The sequence below is a fragment of the Apus apus genome, chromosome 13 (genome assembly GCF_020740795.1).
Source record: "Apus apus isolate bApuApu2 chromosome 13, bApuApu2.pri.cur, whole genome shotgun sequence".
NCBI classification, from domain to species: domain Eukaryota; kingdom Metazoa; phylum Chordata; class Aves; order Apodiformes; family Apodidae; genus Apus; species Apus apus.
The window spans coordinates 15,587,548-15,606,733 of NC_067294.1; the positions used below are offsets into that span (position 1 = coordinate 15,587,548).

At 39.5% G+C, this 19,186-nt stretch overlaps 1 protein-coding gene across 1 annotated transcript in view; it reads left to right on the plus strand.

Annotated features, from left to right (window-relative positions):
• Window positions 1-2,035: 2,035 nt before the first annotated feature.
• Window positions 2,036-19,186, plus strand: part of KCNIP1 (potassium voltage-gated channel interacting protein 1) — a 334,144-nt gene continuing 316,993 nt past the window's right edge. Inside the window, exon 1 of the mRNA XM_051631413.1 lies at window positions 2,036-2,356. Coding sequence (XP_051487373.1) covers window positions 2,269-2,356 — 88 coding nt within the window. The 5' untranslated portion in view covers window positions 2,036-2,268. The remainder of the gene's footprint in view (window positions 2,357-19,186) is intronic.

The following is a 19,186-nucleotide window of genomic DNA, read 5'->3' on the forward strand; positions in this document are numbered from 1 at the left end:
TTTTTCTTTTGAAGAGTCACACTTCCAGCTTTGAATTGGATCTCTGGGAGTAAAGGACAGCCTTGGAGGTGGCTTCATGAAGGAGTTACTTAGAATTGTGTTTTCCACAAGTCTGTTATTCATTTTGTGGAGTCAGCCAAGCTTATCAAGCCAAGGATGGTGCAGAGAGAAGTGTCTTTCAGCTTTCACACCCCTGCTTCCTTGCTCACTCTCCATCCTCACCTCACTCTGTACCTTTTATCTTAGTGGTGTAGGGGACAGAAATAGTCTTTTACACCTGAAACTCATGCACCGTTCTCTATGCAGCCATGTTTCTCACGGGGTTCAGGAGTGTATTTAATCTCTGCCTCAGTTTCCCCCTCATAATCTTGGGCTGAGGATCCCCAGAAATGTAATAATCTGTGAAATGGGGAAGCCATGATATAGATACAGATATAGATGGATAGATGGGTAGATGGATGGATAGATAGATAGATAGATAGATAGATAGATAGATAGATAGATAGATAGATAGATAGATAAATAGATAACAAAGCTCTGGGCTGTGTGGAGGGGTGGTGGCAGGAGCCTCAAGTCCTTTGGGTATTTGCTGAAATCCAGGTGTGGAGGATTTGGAGGCAGAAGGGACCCTGCTCCTCTCCTCTGCCCTGAGAAGTGGCCTCTGGGCTGGCTGACGTTGGCACCGTGGAAGCACGACCAAGAGAAGAGTTACTAGAAACTGACAGAAAAATTTGCCTGGAAGGTCGCGCAGGACATGCCTGCGTGGCCCCCGCCGCCCCTGCTGCGCGGGGTGATGTTTAGGAGAGACTTGGCTGAACAGTGACATGGGTAACAAGGGAATCGGTTGGGTCCTGGCTCAAAGCGCGGGTGCGGGATCCATCAGACAGAGCTTGGACCTGCTCTCTGTGCGACGCTTCCTGGGATGATGTGTGGCAGTTGGGGGGTGGGCGCGCGGGGGGCGCGGGGGGCGGCGCGCGGGGGGAGCGCGGGCGCGGAGGAGGGAGAGAGAAGAGAGAGAAGAGAGAGAAGAGAGGAGGGAGGGTCTGTCCGAGCCCCCCGCCTCGCCTGGCCGGGTTACCCCGCACGGCAGCGGAACGCCGCGGTTCCCCGGCGCGGGGAGCTGCTTGTTTGCGGGAGGACGCAGCTGTTGCTGCTCGCAGGGGGTGTCTGGCTCCAGGTGGCTCCGAGAGAGGCAGCGGCTGGTCAAGGCAGCTGAGGAGTGGAAGCTGGCTGTGAGCAGAAGCCTGAGGTAATCTGCTTCGTAAACCTCCCCGGGACAAGCAAATACTGCATTTTTGGGGTTATTTGAGAATATCTGAGAGGAATTCAACACGAATTAAAGCCTAAAAGATGCCTGAGTCTACCCAGAGCTCAGAAGCTCTAAGACACCTCCACTTCACTGCTTTATTCAAAGTATTCCAGGCACGGAAAAACAATTGACTGAACTGGAGAAGCCAGAGCTGTGGCTGTTGCTAGGGATTAAACTCACAGTGCCGTAAGAGAAAACCTTGTGAGCACCTGGTGAGCAAGACATGAGGTAGTGTCCAAAAAGTGCAGGTCTGAAGCAGCTCTGTGCTGCAGAGAGGTGTGAGCCCCAGCCCCGCTGGCTCTGGGAGGCTGGCTGGTACATCCCTGAGCAGCCAGCAGGTAACCAGCTAAGCAGCATCTAAGCTGACAAAATTTTAAAAAAAGAAACTTTTTCTGGGCATAGCTTTCCGAAGGAACACTCTGTAGCCTTCTATGTGTAAAGTGTGAGTACAGAAGTAACATGTTTTAAAAAGTGTTATTTTCTGGTTCCCTTGGGCCTGATGAGAGCAAAATTGATAACTTAATTGAAATCAGCTGGGAAAGAGCCCCAAGAAAACGGTCTGCAAAGAGCAGCAGCTTTTGTTTGCAGCAGGCACCACCGCCCAGTGACTCCGGCGTTAATTTCAGCGTTATCAGTGCCAGGTGTGGCAAAGCCTGGTGAAGACAAGGTCTCCTTCCCTGCCGGGCTGAGGGGCTGTCTGCGCTCAGCAGCTTCCACCAGGGCATCGCGGCATGCGTGTGCAGCGGCAGCTGGGAGGCTGAAAGGGAGAGCTACACCTTTAACAAAACGGGGATGCGAATTTCTCCTCCGTGATCTTTCTTAGTAGCTCCGGAGGGACGAACCTCAGCGCAGCGGCTGGGGCTGTGCGTGTGAGGGCAGGTTCTCGCAGTGCACAAACTGCCGCTCAACTTTGTTGTCCCTGCACTCTGGGAGGGAGAAGAGCCCTTCTCGTTTGAACCATGAGTGGCTGTTCGAAGAGATGCAAGCACGGGATTGTCAAATTTGCCCAGACTATCTTTAAGCTCATCACAGGCACTCTCAGCAAAGGTAAGAGAAAACATTTTACCTCATACTGTTCTGGGCTGTTAGCTTGAGGGGGGGGATTTTGTAGCCTGTAAGGAGGCTGCAGTAGAGTTTATTATTGTCTCTTCAGAGGTGTTTTGGTTTAATTCTGGGAACTGGCTGTTCCGAAAGAAGTTGTGTGCAGTGAAGACTGGAGCTATGCTGTAAAGCATTATGTAATGGTTTCAAACTTGTCTAGTTTGTAGCTTGTTTGTGTGTATTTGCCATAGCCTGCAACTGTAGCAGACTATTTCAGTGTGTTCAGAAATGTGTTTTGGAAAGCAACTGATGTGCAGCTTCAAAAATTTGAGGACTTCCTGACTGTCAGTAATCAGTACTTCTCTGTGGTGTTTTCTATGTTAGTGTTTCTGTGTGGTTGAAGCATGTGTGTACCTGGTTCAAAATCTAGGTTGCTGCTTATCATGTGCATTTGAGTACCTTTTGGTTTTCTACACTTTGCGTTCTGTGTGACTTACCATCTGCAGGTGGGTCAGTACCAAGCTTATGTATGCTGTCCTCTTAATTGAAATTAAACAGTAAAAGAAATACATCCTCTATTCTTCTTTATAAATCTAGTTGTTCCTGTGATGGTGCACTGAGGTAAGTTGTTACTTTATTTTTCTTGGTCATTCCTTTGATAATGAGACTCTTTAGCAGCACCTATGGCAGCTGGTTAAATGAGTCTTGGTGACCTGCTTGGGGAACTCCTGGAATTAATAACAATGTTGCATTGACTGCTCTTTGGAATGCATCTGATTAAATGGGTATTGGTGATCTGTTTGGGAAATTCTGGCCGTAGCAACAATGTTGTATGGACTTCTGTTTGGTCTGCATCTGGTTACATGAGGATTGATGATCTATTTGGGAAATCCTGGCAGTAGCAAGTGTTGCACTCTACTGCTGTCTGCCTGTTGAGACAGGGGCAATATGTATGTGAGGGGCAGACTTTTCCAAGTTTTGTGTGTGTTTGATTGCAATGGCAGTGATTTTTGGAATTCATTATACAGCTAGACTAAATTACTAGTCAAGAGATTTATATAAGGTTGGAGAGTCTCTCATATGTTGCAGTTTTAGTTGTTTGTTGTTTTGTTGTGTGTTTTTTGTTTAATACAAAATTTGAAGCTTCTTAAAATGTGTTCATAGTCAAGGAACAAAATAGAAGTATATATTTTTCAGATGAGTTTTGAAACCTCTGAGGTGTGTGACTGCTGCCTGTCTGGAGCACGTGTGCTCATCTATGATTTTTTATGTTGTTTCTTAGGATAAGCTAAAACAGGCTGAGATTACTTTTAAAGTACTAAATGCAAAAGTGCCAAGAAATTACATCTATAGTGGATATTCCTTCTGTAGAAACTGGGGAAATTTATTTTTTTCTCTCTAGAAAAGAAACATATTTCTAAGTCAATTTTCTTATATTAAACTTACGGGCTTTCAAAAGAGAACTTCACAAGAAAATGTCTGTTTTGCGTTAAGAATAGTGGACAGGTTGGTTGTTCTAAAAATCAAGATTGATTTAAAAAATGTGTCTTTTTGTATTGTTCTTTTTCCACTGTTTTCCCCCTGTCATCCATAGGCTGTCAAAGATTAAAAACTTGTAAAAGTCTGTCACAGAAAAGAGCTGTCAGGTGTTGGTTATAATACATGATTTATGCCAAGACGTCTCTTTAATATTAAAAACAAAAGAGACATGCACAGAACAAAATATATTGAAATAAATTACTTATTATCATGGTAGGAAGGAGAAAGTCATGGCAGGAAGCTTCTCTGTGAGATTTTGTCCTCTACAGCATTGTCATTGTACTTAATTTGTGATTTACGCAGGGGGTAATGGCACATGGTGTGTGTGCTGCTACATGCACAAGTGATTGATGATAAACTTTGTGCTGTTGACTTGAGCTCTCCCTAAGACATGGGGAAACCTGTGTTCTGGAGTATTTCTCCCTCTGCTCATCTAGAGCAGTTCTTCTAATGGGGAGTCTTCAAGCAGTCCTCCTGCCTCTCCTGCTTGCCTTGCTTTGGTAAAGGGATGCATCAGCATTGGAGTTTGACAGGGCAATAACCCTACCCAGAGAGATAGACGTGAGAGTATAAAATGTCTGAGGTTCGTTTTTGCCCCCCACATCCTTTCTTCTGAAGTATGCCAGTGTTGCATTTTCATTGTTTTTACAGCCAATTCAATGGTATAATACAATTTTATCCTCATCGTTTTTACAGCAATGTCTCATTTCAAGCTGCTTGGATTAGATAAGAGTGGCTTCCTAGGGTTCGAAGAATTTAAAACACTATCTTTTTTTAATTTATTTTTTTTTTCTACTCAGCTGCTTGCATTTTGTACTGGAAGAACCAGATTCAAGAAGGAATAAACCTTGTGTGTGACTTTGTTGCATAGGTTTCCAAGACGTGCTATAATTAAAACTTTTGCATATCGTTACCCTCAAAGCTCATAATTAGAAAGAAAACTATTAGAAGTCTTGCTCAGAAGTCTTTGACTTATTTTTAAAAAGTGTTGAATGTCGTGCATTTATCCCAAAGCTTATTGTTTAGTGTCTTTTATTGACACTTGTGCATGTAAAGCCAAGAAATAAACTACTGTATATAGCTATTACAATAGATTTTTCAAGTGGTACTATATGCCTGTTGATTTTTGTGTTGTTCATCCCACTCGTGCCTCATTTTGTTGATACCATTTAATGTTACTTTTATCTTAAACGCTTTTTACAAGGAAAATCCTTTGAGAACCACGAGTTTCTTTCTCTTAAACCTCAATCTTTATGAGGGTTATTGAGGCGGGAGATATTCTATGAGGTTGTAAGCCAAGTAGTTTGTAGCTGGGACTTTCGCAGAGCTAGACTAGCAAACTTTGCCAGCTTCTACTTTTGTGCATTCTTACTTGGAAAACCTTAGCAACAGAGATGATGTCTCTGCTGCTGTGCAAAAGAAGGCATCTTCCACCCAGAGCTTCGTGTACTGAGATGTATGCAGTAAAGAAAACATGCCTGGAGAATCACGCCCCTTTACAGCTGTTGGGAGCAGAGTAACTCCTTTATTCTGCTCCATGACTTGCAGGAAAGGGTACAGAAAAGGTCCTGGAAGTGTTTAAGTGTGGGGATGGACAGCGTGTGAGCAGCAGTGCCTTCACCAAAGCTACCTCAACTGGGAAAAAAAGAAAAAGCTTTGTGTCAAGTTTGGGTGTTATTTCACATGAGCTCTGCTGTGGTGTATGAAATGGTGGTTTATCCTCCATGCCCTGGGAGCAAATAGGGGTGGTAAGAATGAGTTTGTTGGGCAGTTACTATTGAGCAGAATGATTAAACAATAAGCCTCTCTGTGTGTGTGAAGATACTGCTGATGTTATTAAAAACTTAGTACAAGAGTGCCTTGCTGAGTGACTAAAAATGAAGCTGAAATGAGACCTCTTGGATTTCTATTAATGTCTTCTAATTATCATCAAAAGTAAAGCAAGTTTATTTTAGGGTCTAGCTCCTTCAAAATGTTCCTTTGTAAAAGCAGATAAGCTTCTGCAAATTAACTACCCTTTCACCTTTGTTCCTGCGCTCTCCCTTCTTCAGTTGTGCTATTAAAATGCTTGCCAATGGCTTTAATTTCTGTCTTTTTGCTTCTCCCATCTCTGCTTTGCAATGCAATTCATCTGGAACTAGTAATTTGTCCACTGTTCATAGTTTTAATTGTCTAATTATCTGTTTTACTGTGGTGATAAAGTCTTTAAACATCTTGCTCTCCCCAGAGTCTCCCCAAGTGTTTTACAGAAATATGGTCTGTTTTGCTGCTTCTTTGTGAATCCAAATTACAACTAGTCTTATGAGATGTTCTGTGAGATGGCAAGGAAAGTTCATGGTCCCTTTTAGTCATACACAGGCTCTGTCTCCTCCTGGTGGCAATTAACCTTGTTCTTTTGGAGCATACTGGTGCTGTATTGGGTTAGTCCTCGTGACTCCAGCCTCTGAAAATCTAAGGGTAGGGTAAATGTTACTAGATGCCCTAAAGACACAGAAAAGTTCATTGCAGTTGTTCAGGTGATGCCAAGATTCCTGCACCTGTGTGACACATAAAATGATACTTTGACTTCCCTGCTGCTGTGTAGCCTATCTTCACCCCTTGAACTCTGGTTACTGCCTTCAAATTTAGAGAAGCTATAATTCAGAGAACTCTTATAAAAGCTCTGAGTGTCAATTTTCTCTTTACAAAACATTTCTGAGTGTTTTAAATGTTCTTTAATACAGAAAGTAGTTACAGAAACCAGGTGAGTAATATGCCTTTACAGACTGAGGTTAGAGCTTACTAATATTTTCCAAAAGGTCCTGAAAAGTGACAGTTCCTGTACATAAAAACTGGTCTTAAAATCCAGTTAGATGGTAGCTGCCACCATCAGGGGCAAAGTTTCTTCACTGTGCATCTTGGAGAAGAGTCCACAATTACTGAAGCTTCACGGTTCAGTACCTGATCTTGACTAGCTGATGAAGTAAAACGAAGTTGGCAATACTCTAGCCTTCCTTTTAAAACTCTTTATAAACCTCTGCTTCTAGAAACCAATATTTCTGCAAACGTAGGGCTACATGTGTACTAGAAATTTGTTAAGAATTGTTTGCAGTGGTGTAGCCCCAAAAGATAAGTGATTATTCAAAAAAAAGCAAGAAAATATTTTCTTATCTGGGAAACTGTTCAGGAAGAGTTTTTAAATGGTGTTTTGCAATAAAAGTGTGTATGTAACATCTGACAGGAATATGGTGGATCTTGTCTACATATGGACACTATGGTATCTATGTCAGTGGGCAAACCAGGTTCTTTTCTGGCTATTTGAATTAATGATATTAGATATAGCATTTGTGATATTTCTACTCTGTATATGTTTGAAAAACACAAGGCATATCAGTTTATCTGTCCAGGTCTGTAATCAGGACTATAGTAATAGTTTATGTAGAGAAAGTATGCATAGCATCTTTTGTTTTGCATGTCTAATGGATTATTATGTCAATTATAAAAAGCATATACAAAGTAATAACAATTTTACTGTCTATAACGTTGGAGCAATTTAGAAAAATTTGGTATACTGCTCTCTGGATTTTTTTGCTGGTTTTGGTGTGTATTTCTTTTTTTCCTCTTTTTCTTTTCATAAGCAGTGGGCTAGACAGGAATCATATTGCTGGCAAATGGGCTCTGGAAACTTGTATCTGTGCTGTCGCTGTATTGATATGCTAATTTGTCACTTAGGTTTTGTCATTTAAAGTGATATGCAGTGAACACACCCCTGCATATTTTGACCTAATGGACTGTATTGCAACTCATTTAATGAATAGAATTAAGTGTAAATTAACACATTTTGAAGATGGCTTGACATAAGTGGATACTAGCATGTATTAAATAGTCTTAAAATTAGTGTAAGTTAGCACATGAAGTGTAATTTTAAGATGTACTTTTCTCTCCAGTATGTTATCTCTAATAGCACAGTACTGAAGAGTGACAATAAGCTAATGCTTGTCTCTTGTGTGCTCAGAAACTAGCATCAAGCTGCAAGTCAGCTCTAGTTTGGGCTATAATATCTATGTATGAATCGTTCCTGGTCTGCGGAGTGTTTCCAAATGTTGATTCCCCTTGGTGATAGCAATAAAATACACAATGGTCTTTCTGTTCCATGCTGGGAGCCTGGTAGAGCTAACTCCTTTCCTGAGCCTGAATCCCATTGTTGGGAATGCAAATGAAATTCTGTCCTGACTTTTATGATGACATTTGTGAGAATTCTGATCCTTGACCTTTCTTTTTGTTGCTTTAATATGATTAGTATTGTTAAATGGTGTAATGGAATGGAAAGCAAGCATAGGAAGGTTTTAACTATGGCAGCACTGAAGCTTCTAATGTAATTGGAATGAATATTCGTGGCCATCTTCCATACTTGTACAGCTTTACTAAAAACCAATAGCATGTATATTTAATTTGACTTTCACTTCTCAGCTGGGTTTAACTTCTGATTTTATTTTTTGTAATGACAGTTTCACAGTGTTTGGCTTTCAGGGTACATGGGTGGAGTCCATTTAATGCTGATAACTAGAAGTAGTCTGAGGTTTAAAATAAGTGATTAATGCTTTCTTTTATAAATTGGAGACCTGGAGAGGTAGCCCTACATGACAGAGTGAGAAAGAGATTGCTATCACAGACTTGATGAGGTGCTCATCTTGTAAAGGCAAAACACAGTTTTGAGAGCATGAATTGTATAACAAGATTTTATTTTTACATAATTGCATCTAGAAAAAGTTAATGCAGTGGTAATCTACTGCAATTTGAAAATTGTCCCTGGCATTTAAAAATCTAGTAAAGAGCAAGTGTTTAACTTGCCTGCCTTTGAAATTTTGAATGGCACATTCAACTGTTATGTAAATCTGTCTTTCTGATGTGCGTGCAGTAATGGCATGATATTTCTAGAATGCTTTCTGTATGTTGCATGATGGTGTTTTGCCAATTGTAAATTCTTGTATCTTGGTGATCAGATGTTTCTTTCTGCGTTATTTCAGTAAGATTCATGTGTAAACTGGGTAAGGAAGACACAGTTAACAAATACATCTGTTGTGAAGGGAGCACAGTGTGTTTGAGTGCAACAGCTACCATCTTACACTGAACCTGCTTTCCTGACTCGGGCTATGAAGCATGTAGAAGATTAAACTTGTATAGAAAAGTAGGTGATGTGGAGGATCTCAAATTCTTAACTTGTCTGCTTCCTTCAACTTCTAGCTAAGAATAGATGTGCCAAAAATGCTGGTAAGCATGAAGAAAATAATGTGAATTCTCAACAAAAATCCTTGGTGCCGTAGTTCAAATCTGAAACAAAAAAAAGTTTTAGCCACCTCAACAAGCAAAGTCATCTATGGAGTTAGGCCAGATAAGGGTGACCATGTTTCACAGGTTTGGGTGGAGCTGTTCTGCTGAAGCTGCTCCAGGTTATAGCAGTGGTTACACAGCAGTGTTGCAGATCTGGAATGTGTGTGTGGTTATGTACTGACTATGTGGGACTGCTCTGCCTTTCTCTAACCCTCTTCTTCATGGGCTTCTGACTATCACACTTTCAAATTATCCACCATATATGACTGGGTGCAGGGTGACTTGCAGGAGTGGACCTCAAGGTAGAAAAATCAAAAGAAGTACATTACTTATTTGTGGATCCAGTTTTCCTTTCATATAAACTCACTGAAATGCAGTGTAAGTAACACAGTATTGTTTTGTGATGTTTTCAGACCTTGCAATAAAGTTATTTCAAAATATGTTATTGAATTGGCTGTATTTCCATATAATCTGCTTTTAAGGGTGGTATGTTGTGGATGTTTTTTTGGTCTACACCTTCATAAATTTGTTCTAAATGCCACTTCTTATATATTTTCTTATTTGTGGGTTTTATTACCAAAATGTTGTATGCCTCAGGTGAATTTGTTGCATAATACTTTGTGATTAAGGAAGCAATTTGCAACTGTAACATGTATATTATCCAGTCTAAATGAGAAATGTGTGTTGGCTACAAATGAAATGAATATTAGACACCTGGGAAAACAACACAACTGGGAATAGAATTCTCTCTTTTAAGTGGTTTTGTATGTTCAGTTGGAAAAATTATGAGGGAGGATGATGCTGGGGTGGGACGTATTCCAGTTAAATAAGTTCCTAACTCTTCCCATTATTTCACAGAGACAGCAGTTTTCATGATTGGAATGCAGTGCCAGTGGGGCTCAGATAAGAGGACTGTGAGGGCCCTGTGATCTTGCTTCTTGTTTGAATCAGGTGCTCTCCAGGGAAGTGCAGGGAAATCATCTAAGCTCTGTGTTTAGTTAGTTAACAAATTCCCACTCAGTTCCCAGTGTTGCCATGCAATGTGGTAAAGTGGAGGAGAAAATAAATAGATGAAAATTTTGAGATTTGAACAGGTTTTCTGTTGAAATATGCACATTTTATCATAACTATTCAAGCATGTGTTGCTGATACTTATCAGGTTGAGTCTCTGCTTTAGTGATGACAAACCAAATCGATCACCTGTCTTCCAAAGAATACTGCAATCATACACACCAGTGCTTACTGCGGTGTAGTCTGGTTTTTGCCTGTTACAACTGCTCATGGCTACCCATAAAAAAACCATTGTTACTACTTCACGGTAAAGCCTGGTGATTATTTTCATCATCAGCAGCCTCTGATAATCCATCAACACTTCAACAGTTGCATGGAATTCCTGGAATAAACAAGGAATAAAAAGTTAGAAATAGTTTAATAATTTACATTTTTTAAAAGATAAACACATTACTTTAGAGGAATAAGCATAAAATGCTTAAGCTGGTACAATAGAATGTGGCTCTTGTTACACCTTCTTGAAGTAGTAAAACTGCAGCTGACTGCTAATGAAAATTGAATAAGAACCATCTGGATTCAGTGTAAAAGGAGGCCAGCAGAAATGAAAAGCACACTTCCAAACATTAAATAAGGTGGGAGATAAGTACGCTTGAAGCTGGCAAAGGCATTGCAAGTGAAATAGCCTTCTTAATTGCCTACTAAAAGTCTATTTGCTGTGATATATTGGGGTTTGTTTGTTGTGGGTTTGTTTGTTGGGTTGTTTTGGTTTTGTTTTTTGTTTTTTAATCCTATACCTGTTACATCTAAACTGCATTCCTACCTAGAAAGGTTGGACCAGATGACCTTGGAAGGTCCAATCCAACCTGGCATTCTATGGTTCTGTGTTTTTATGACCCTATATACATGAGAAGTAACAGTTCTTTAGGGTTATTTGTTTTAGGGAAACTCACATGTCAGGGAGTTCTTGACTTTGCTCTGAAAATGATTGCAAGCTCCCCAGTGGTTGAATTTCCTGTTTACATCAATACTCTGGAAGGAATTTTATCACTGGTTTCATGAGAAGTAGTTTGAGATTTAATGAATAAATGCATTGTATATACTGCAGATGTGGTAACTCGGGATGCTGCAGTGATTGTTATGGGCAATATGGTGAGCTTTGATAACCAGGGTCCTTTCAGTTTTCACAAGGTCTCTGTCATTCAATTGTAGTGATCCCAATCACTCCTTCACAAACTGAACCAAGTGCTATTTGCATCAAGGGCTGCATTTGAATGTATGGGCTAACACCTTATGCTGTAGTCTATGTTGATCTTAGAAATAATTCTGCTCATTTGGAGTTTTCTGTCTTCTCAAATACAGAAAAACAAGAGTAACATTGGCGTTATGAACATTACATCTGCATAACCACCATTACAAGCTGAATATATATATTTGCATTATTTCATTGAGAAATAAAACATCAAGTCCATAGACTGTCTTATGGAAACAGCTGTGATAAACAAGTTGTCCATTTGTCCTATAAGAGGAAGAAATTACAATATTAGACAAACTTCTCTGACAATCTATAGTATGCAAATAAAACTTATAAAAGCAAGAAAAAGGGAGCACATAGCTAAGATTCCTTATAACAAGTTTTTTAGCAAGTCAAGACTGGAAAATTAAGCCTTAAATGCTTATTAATATTGTGTCTGTCATGCAGCTATTGGCATAAGCAAGGAAAGGTTATTTAAGCCAAAAATTGCTTCAGGTGGACTAAAGCAAATCAGACTGTAAGGAGTGATGTGGATGTGATAAAGTAGATCTATAGGAAGTAATTCTGCATTGCTGAGAATGCAGAATTGCTTGGAGAGCTGAAACCTGCTCAAAGCTTCTGCCTACCTCCTTTTTCTTCAGAGAGACTCAGTGTGCTGCCTGTCTTACAGAGCCTAATTTAGCATTTTTTTTTAATGCTTTTGTAGGAGCTTAATTGGTTTAGCTCATCTTCAGATTTATCTGGCTTTGCTACGCATTTGGTGTGTGATGAAAGTAAGTGTTTATATTGTAGGCACTTGATGTCTTCTCTTATGGTTTGGATTTTCCATGGCACATCATCTGCAGGTTGAATAACCTCGAACAACAGAAGAAACTATCTGTCTTTTTGTAGCAGTCCTCCTTGAAAGCATGGGGCTCTGGATCAGCTTCTATAGAACAAAATTTTAAGCAAAAGTTGTTCTTGTGATTTTTGGTTGTTTACAGTTGATATACCAAAAAAACATCTGATGCTGGATTTCTAAATCCTATTGAATTTCATAAGTTGGGGGTTAAATCCTTTGACAAGAAACAGAAGCAGAAAAAAGGTTGTTTTATGAAAGTCCATAATTTCCATTAAGCAGAAATATTTGGTTTGCACTTAATGACTCAACACTAGGGACAGGTGTATGATTTACAGCAAGTGGTAGGACACAACCCCCATACTGAAGTTATAACTAATTTTCAGGATACAAACAGCTCATCATGGATACTTTATGTTATGGATCAATAGACTTGAAGATGCTTACTAGAGGTGCACTTATTTAAGTTTGGGAGCAACATGAATATTGGAGCATGGATCTGTCAGGTGAGGGTCTCTACATTTAAAAGACTGATCTAATATCCCACACCTGTGAACTGGTACATTTTTTATCAAATTGGATTGGAACTTTGAGGTACTTTTATTCATGTTCTTAATGGGTTTCTTTGATTTTATCTCTATATATCTCTGCAGTCTGTATCTTGTCTATATCCATTTATATTTTTTTGTAAAGCTGCAGTAGTACTGTCAAGTAGCCCATGTTTTCATTCCACATTCTAATTTATAGATGTTTCTATCCAAGTTAAATGTGTATTGTATTACCATGCTCTTTATGACAACTGTTGATAATAAACTCTTGACATCAAATACCTGTAAATAGTATTAGTGGGTATACAAAACACTGATTGGTTGGCAATCAGATAAATTCAAAGCCAACTCAACTGCTCATACTATATGCACAAATAGTACTAGCAAGCTGCTCCATTCCTCTTTAGGAATTTAATTAATGAATATTGCCAGAGGGAAAACCTTGTGTTCTGTAAACTAAGGAGCAAAATCTCAGATTACTTGCAATAGTTGTTTGTTAGAGGACAAAGGTAAGCAACTGTCCAAGACTTTACATCCTGGGCCCTGAATACAAACTTGATGCAAACTTGATGAAGAAAAAGAAGAAAACAAAACAAAACAAAAAAAAAAGAGAGAGAGAAAGATACAGGGACTTGTGGCTCAGAAATTGGAAAACTGTACATGGCTCTAATACATCTTCTCATAAGCCAACTTACATTAAAAATCCTGTTATTTCACAGTGTTTGGCATTAAGAGAGAGCTGTAAATGCAGAGAATTAAGCTAAATTGAATTCCACTACTGCAGTAATATATTCAAGTCCAGTAAAAAATGCTTCCTCCTTAGCAAAAATTGGCTTTTGTTTGCAGACTTAAACCTCTTGAAACAATTCCCATTGACTTACTGAAGCAGTTAAACAAGTTTTGATAAACAAGCTGATTTTAAAATTGTAGCTTCAATAAAAGATGAAGCCAAAATGTAGCCTTGTCTATGTAACCTGAGCTGCTCAGGATGAAGCCGCACTGGGGTTGGGAGCCAGCAGCACTGATGTGTTTACAAGGGCTTGGTGAAGTAGCATTAGAGGCTGCTGTCTTGAGGTGCTCAGGGGGGACTTATAATTAAATAACAGCTCTTAACAAATCAGTATTTAAGAGTTTACTTTAGAAGGTGCATGTGTTGTGCACCCCGTTTGCTCTTTGCCCTCCTGTTAAGTCATAGAGGTTTGCACAGAGGACTTAACTTCTGGCATTAGACTGCTGAGGAGGGGACATAAATGCTATGCAGCAGCCAGGAAAATTCTTGAGCCTAAAGGGAGCCTGAAAAAAAACCGATGTCTTGCAGCAAGGGGGGAGCAGCAGAGCGGGCTGCTGACACAACAGCACTGAGACAGGAGAGGCTTTGGCTGCTCCTGACAGCCTCTCACAACAAGAGACATGTCCCTTGAGGACTTGGAAAGAAAGATAATGATATGAACAGCTTGTGTCTTTAATGCAAAACCTTCTTTTTAAATAAGATTATATACAGATTTTTTTAATTATTTTTTTTTTAACTTACCAGGAAAATAATCACTGTTGGCATTTGCTAAGTTTTTCTCTCTATCATCCAGGTGTTGCAAGGAACTCTTAGTTTCCATATAGCCACAGCAATGCTTCGTCACATTCTCTCTGATTTTTGCTTCTAATACTGATAAATGAAGCCATCACCAAGCTACTGGTATACTTAATTTGACCATCTTGTATCATAAATATCTGAACTGCTCCTTCTATTTCATAATGTAGCACAACTACAACGCTTGCTAGGATGCAGATTGCCCAGGGCTAGAGATGCACTTGCTGGCAATCTTTCTGGTTTTCACTCCTCTTCCCAGCGGAACTGCATGTGAACTAGTACGGGCATACTAGCCAACCAAAGTGGAAGTCATATGAGCTCTGAATGAGAGAGCATGCTGCAATGAGATCACAGTATGAAGTTAAGCAAGTTAAGCATGAAGTTGCGTAAAGAAAGCAAGGAGGAGGAAGGTCTGTCAGTGTAAAAGGCAAAGGGAAGCCAGGCAGAGAAATATTTTATGCAAGCAGCTGCCACAGTGCAAATTTACTTAAGTACATTTTTCCATGCTCCACTCTTAACATTAACCAAAGGGCTCCATTGTGCCTTTCTTAATAACAACAATGAAATTAACACACAAAGAACCCAAACCTACCCATGCCAAATAAAATTCTGTGAAGCAGCTTTTAGGCAGGGTTTTTATCCTCTAGAAACAAGCTTGTTGCTCCATATTCCGGATGGGAATGCAGTTTCTGTAGGCCAACAATCAGTGGTTTCCAGGTGATTTAGGAGCCCTAGTGAACTAAAAAAAAGTTTTGCTGAGTTACCTTTATTATCCCTTCTGAAGTCCTTTGTGGGGGGTGGGGGGGAAAGCTTTTTCAGCTTAAATCAACTGGGTTTTGTGCATGGAAGAACAGGAATGCAAAATTCTCCATTCTGTTTTATCTATAGGAATTAGAGTTGGCTTTTTTTTTTTTCTGATGAAAACAGCAACAGTATGGGATGGGATCTCAAAAAGGATCGGCTTTCTATATTTGGCCATGCTTTCGGGAGAATTATACATTATCACAAATGGTTATACTGTTTCTTCCTTGCTTATGCAGTGTTGTATCACACTGAAAATACTGCATCACATCCTCAGATTTTTTTCAGCTTGCACAATATGAAAGCTTTTCATTTTCAATGCCAATGATACAACTGCAGATGTTCGTGCTGTTAGAATTATAAAATTAATATTTTGGTTTTGAGATGTTGAAGGAGATGGCTAGGGAAATGAAATAATTTAGGTGCTAGTGCCTACATTTTAATCAAGAAGACCCTGGTACAACAAAAATGGCTTATAGTTGTGCTCAGTTTCAAGTCTTCTGTGTACACAATTGTCCTGGTTACTGTCTTCCAGGTAAAGCATGAACAGTAATTTAACTTCCTCATTATTCTCTATCCTCAAGTTTGAAATGGCAAGGCCTTATTTCTTATGTTTAACTTAAACTTCAGATCAACTTATGTGTCTTTCCTTTCTAAATTCATTAGTTCATTAATTTTGCTCTGGCTTATTGTTGAATTTCCAGTAACAATGTGAGAAAGCAAAAAAGAGTGTCCACTGGAGGCATTTGTTTTAATGATTTTTTATCAGTGCTGCCATGACCCTGCATGGAATTAATTTGTTAAGAAGGCTTTATAAGAAAGCTTATCTCATGCCATTTGGCAGGGAAGACACAATGCTTAATTGGAATGAGCATTGATTGGTTTTGTTTGCTGTACGTTAGGAATCAGCTCTGTTTTACATCGGTCAAGAAAGAGAAGTTCAAGTTGAGTGACCCTTTCTCACCTGTCCTAGGCTGCTCAGATTGCAGCCATGCAGGGTACAAGAGTACAGCACAGCAAAGAGATCTATTTGCTTGGGGTATCCAATTGCAGCAAATATACTCAGTTCACTTAATGGGGATCTTCTCCCCACAGTCTGGGATTTGAGAGACAGGCATTGATTTGATATTGGAGAACTTGGTGCTGTCTCTCATGTGATTCCAGAGTCCCCATTTCAAATGGCAATTCAGGCTTCAGTCATGGTTTCTGACCCTGCTGTGTTTTGAATGGCTTAAAACTTCAGCCAATTTCCCTAATTACTTTTTCCCAGGAAGTGTTTATTCTTGTTTGAGTTGAACAAAATCTGTATTTGAAAACAAAAATTTATAATGACAGTAATAGAAATAAAGATGACTTTTTTTTTTTTTAATATCTTCCATAATTTACTCAGGTTGAGAAGTGAAAGAAGATTCTCTTTTTCCTTCCTTTAAATGTATGCAATAATGTCATAACTTTATTAATCACAGATGATGATGCTATGGGGTTTTTCCACTTTGAGCTATTTGTTTATGGATTGAAAACTTTTAAGAGAATGTCACATATATTACTTATAAACCTTCATAAAATATATTTGAAAAAAGAAGAAAAATAAGAGGACTGCAAACAGCCAGGCAATTTAGTATTGGCTACACATCTGAAGAAGCTTAACTGTAGAAGTAATTCCATTACAGGTGCAGAATTAACTATATGTGTGTAGAGGTATGTTGGGCTAAAATCTGCTGTGGTGTAGCTGGGATCTGACATTGTGTGTTTACAGCTACCAGCTTCAGCACTTTATCACTTTCAGATCAAAAGTTGGTCTGACCACGATGCCATTTCAAACTGCTGCACTGGGGTTTCATGCCTGCAGTGCTGTACATGCCATTGTAGACTGTGAAAGAGAAATGTGCTGATCTTTTGAGACCTCTGGCATCCTGTCACTCACATCCTCAATCAGAGACATAATTTTGAGCAGAGTGAGGGCTCAAGCTATAGAAGAAATTTCAGCACTCAATCTGTGTATGAAAAGTCACCTGCTTGGTGTAATAATAAAGGGGAAAAAAAGCTTGCTGTGCTAATCTCCTTTGGGAGACCTCTTGGACTCTGCGTGGGGTTCCTAGGCTCTGTTGCAACAGGAAAGTTTGAATAGCTAATGAAATTAAGGGACAAAAATTTAATGACGTTTTATTGAATTAATTAAACTTGGGACAGTACATTCCAAAAGTTTATTCCCAGCTCACCCAAAATGAGCTTTTAATGAAAGCCTATCTGCTTCTTATGTAGTCATGCCTGCTGGCAAGTACTGTGAAGACAGTGTTACTGGCTTAGTTACTCTCACTGCTATGTTGTTCTAAGGCCCTGCATTCCTCACAGCCTGGCAGCTGCTGTGCTTGGGAGGTACTAGATTAGCATACCTATTGTCTGACTTTACTACAGCCTGCTAACTGGAGAGAGAAGAGAGAAGTATGCTTCTTCCACAATATCCCAACCACTGAGCAGGACTTTTTGCTACAGCTTAAATTAGTGAGGATCTGCCTTTTCACAAGAAACATATATATATGTCTTAATTTATTTTAATACCTATTACTTGCTACATCTCTGACTGAATCCCTGAAAGATCAAGGTGAAATTATTCTTGTTTCACACCTGGCTTCTGAACAGGATGGAGCTGTGCTTGTCTTTGGATGTCCATTGCTATTTTTGAGCTGCCCAGCTAGTGCAAAAAAGAAGACAGTGTTCTATATAAAAATGCTGTTGTTCTATCTCTTACGCAAATAGCAAACAGTGCGAGTCATACAGGCCGAAGAAATTACTTCAGTCCACCTTTTCTCAGACTTTGTTCTTTAATTGGTGCTATATGCAATTATTTCTATTAATAATAATTTTTAAAAGCCCTATTTTCAAATGATTCTGTTCTAGAAAAGCTTAAAATACTTTGAGAGTACATGTCCTATATTGTAGTTTGCAGCAATTCTCTTTATACCAAAGTTTTCCTTATGTGGTAATGAGAGTATATTGCAATGTACACTTAAGCTACATTGGTACAGACTTGGAGTTTTTAGAGCTGCAGGTTATTCAAGTTTGTAGTTTGAAAATACCGATGGTGAACAGTTTGGTGCCTAGGAAGCAATATAACAGCACTGGTGCTGTGAAGAGGACCCAATAAATACATGTCAGGATGGCTTATTGGATGCTGCTTCTCAGAATGAGTTAAGGAGTAAATTGTGCGAGATACCAGCCAGCAAGAGCTGATTTGAGAAATGAAAGTTAATGCCTGCCCTTTATTATGGGCTTTGTAAAGCGTTGTGCGTTTATCTCACAGATAATATTCTGCTAGGATGCAGCCTTTGGTGAAGGAATCTGACTAACGCCTGAATTAAATCTTTGCTCTGGTCTTGTGCGTGACTTGATTGATTGCTTTTCTACTCATCCCTTTGACTAATAATAAGTAACATCTTTTGCTCACTTAAACTAAATGAGTTTTTGGCAATGTGTGCACGTTGGGAAGGAGACATCAGGGCTTACTTCTCTAAATAACATACCTTAGGGTGAGAGGTTCTGTTCTGTGTGCATGTAGGAATCCCCAGACTCTTGTGGAAAATATCAACTGTGTGTTTAGTGTCAGTAGGTATTTAAACTCTATGCTGAAAGCTATCCTTTCACTTGTGCTAAGTCTGTCAAATGCTACAACACCCTTCTATTAAATTAAGAGCTAGATTGGCCTAAAACTAACCTCATAAGGAAAATTGTGCTTTTTCTGTGAGCTAGGTCCCATTGTTGAGGAGCCAGTGTCTGGGACAGAGACAACATGGCATGTGTAGGAATAGGAAAGAGGTATCTGTCCCCTCAGGAGCAGTTATTAGATCAGATTAGCTGTAACACTGCAGCTGTCAGAGTACCCCAGTGATCAGGCTCTAGGGATTCTGAGATAGATAACTTACAACCTTTTGACATACTGAAGCATTTTAAGGAC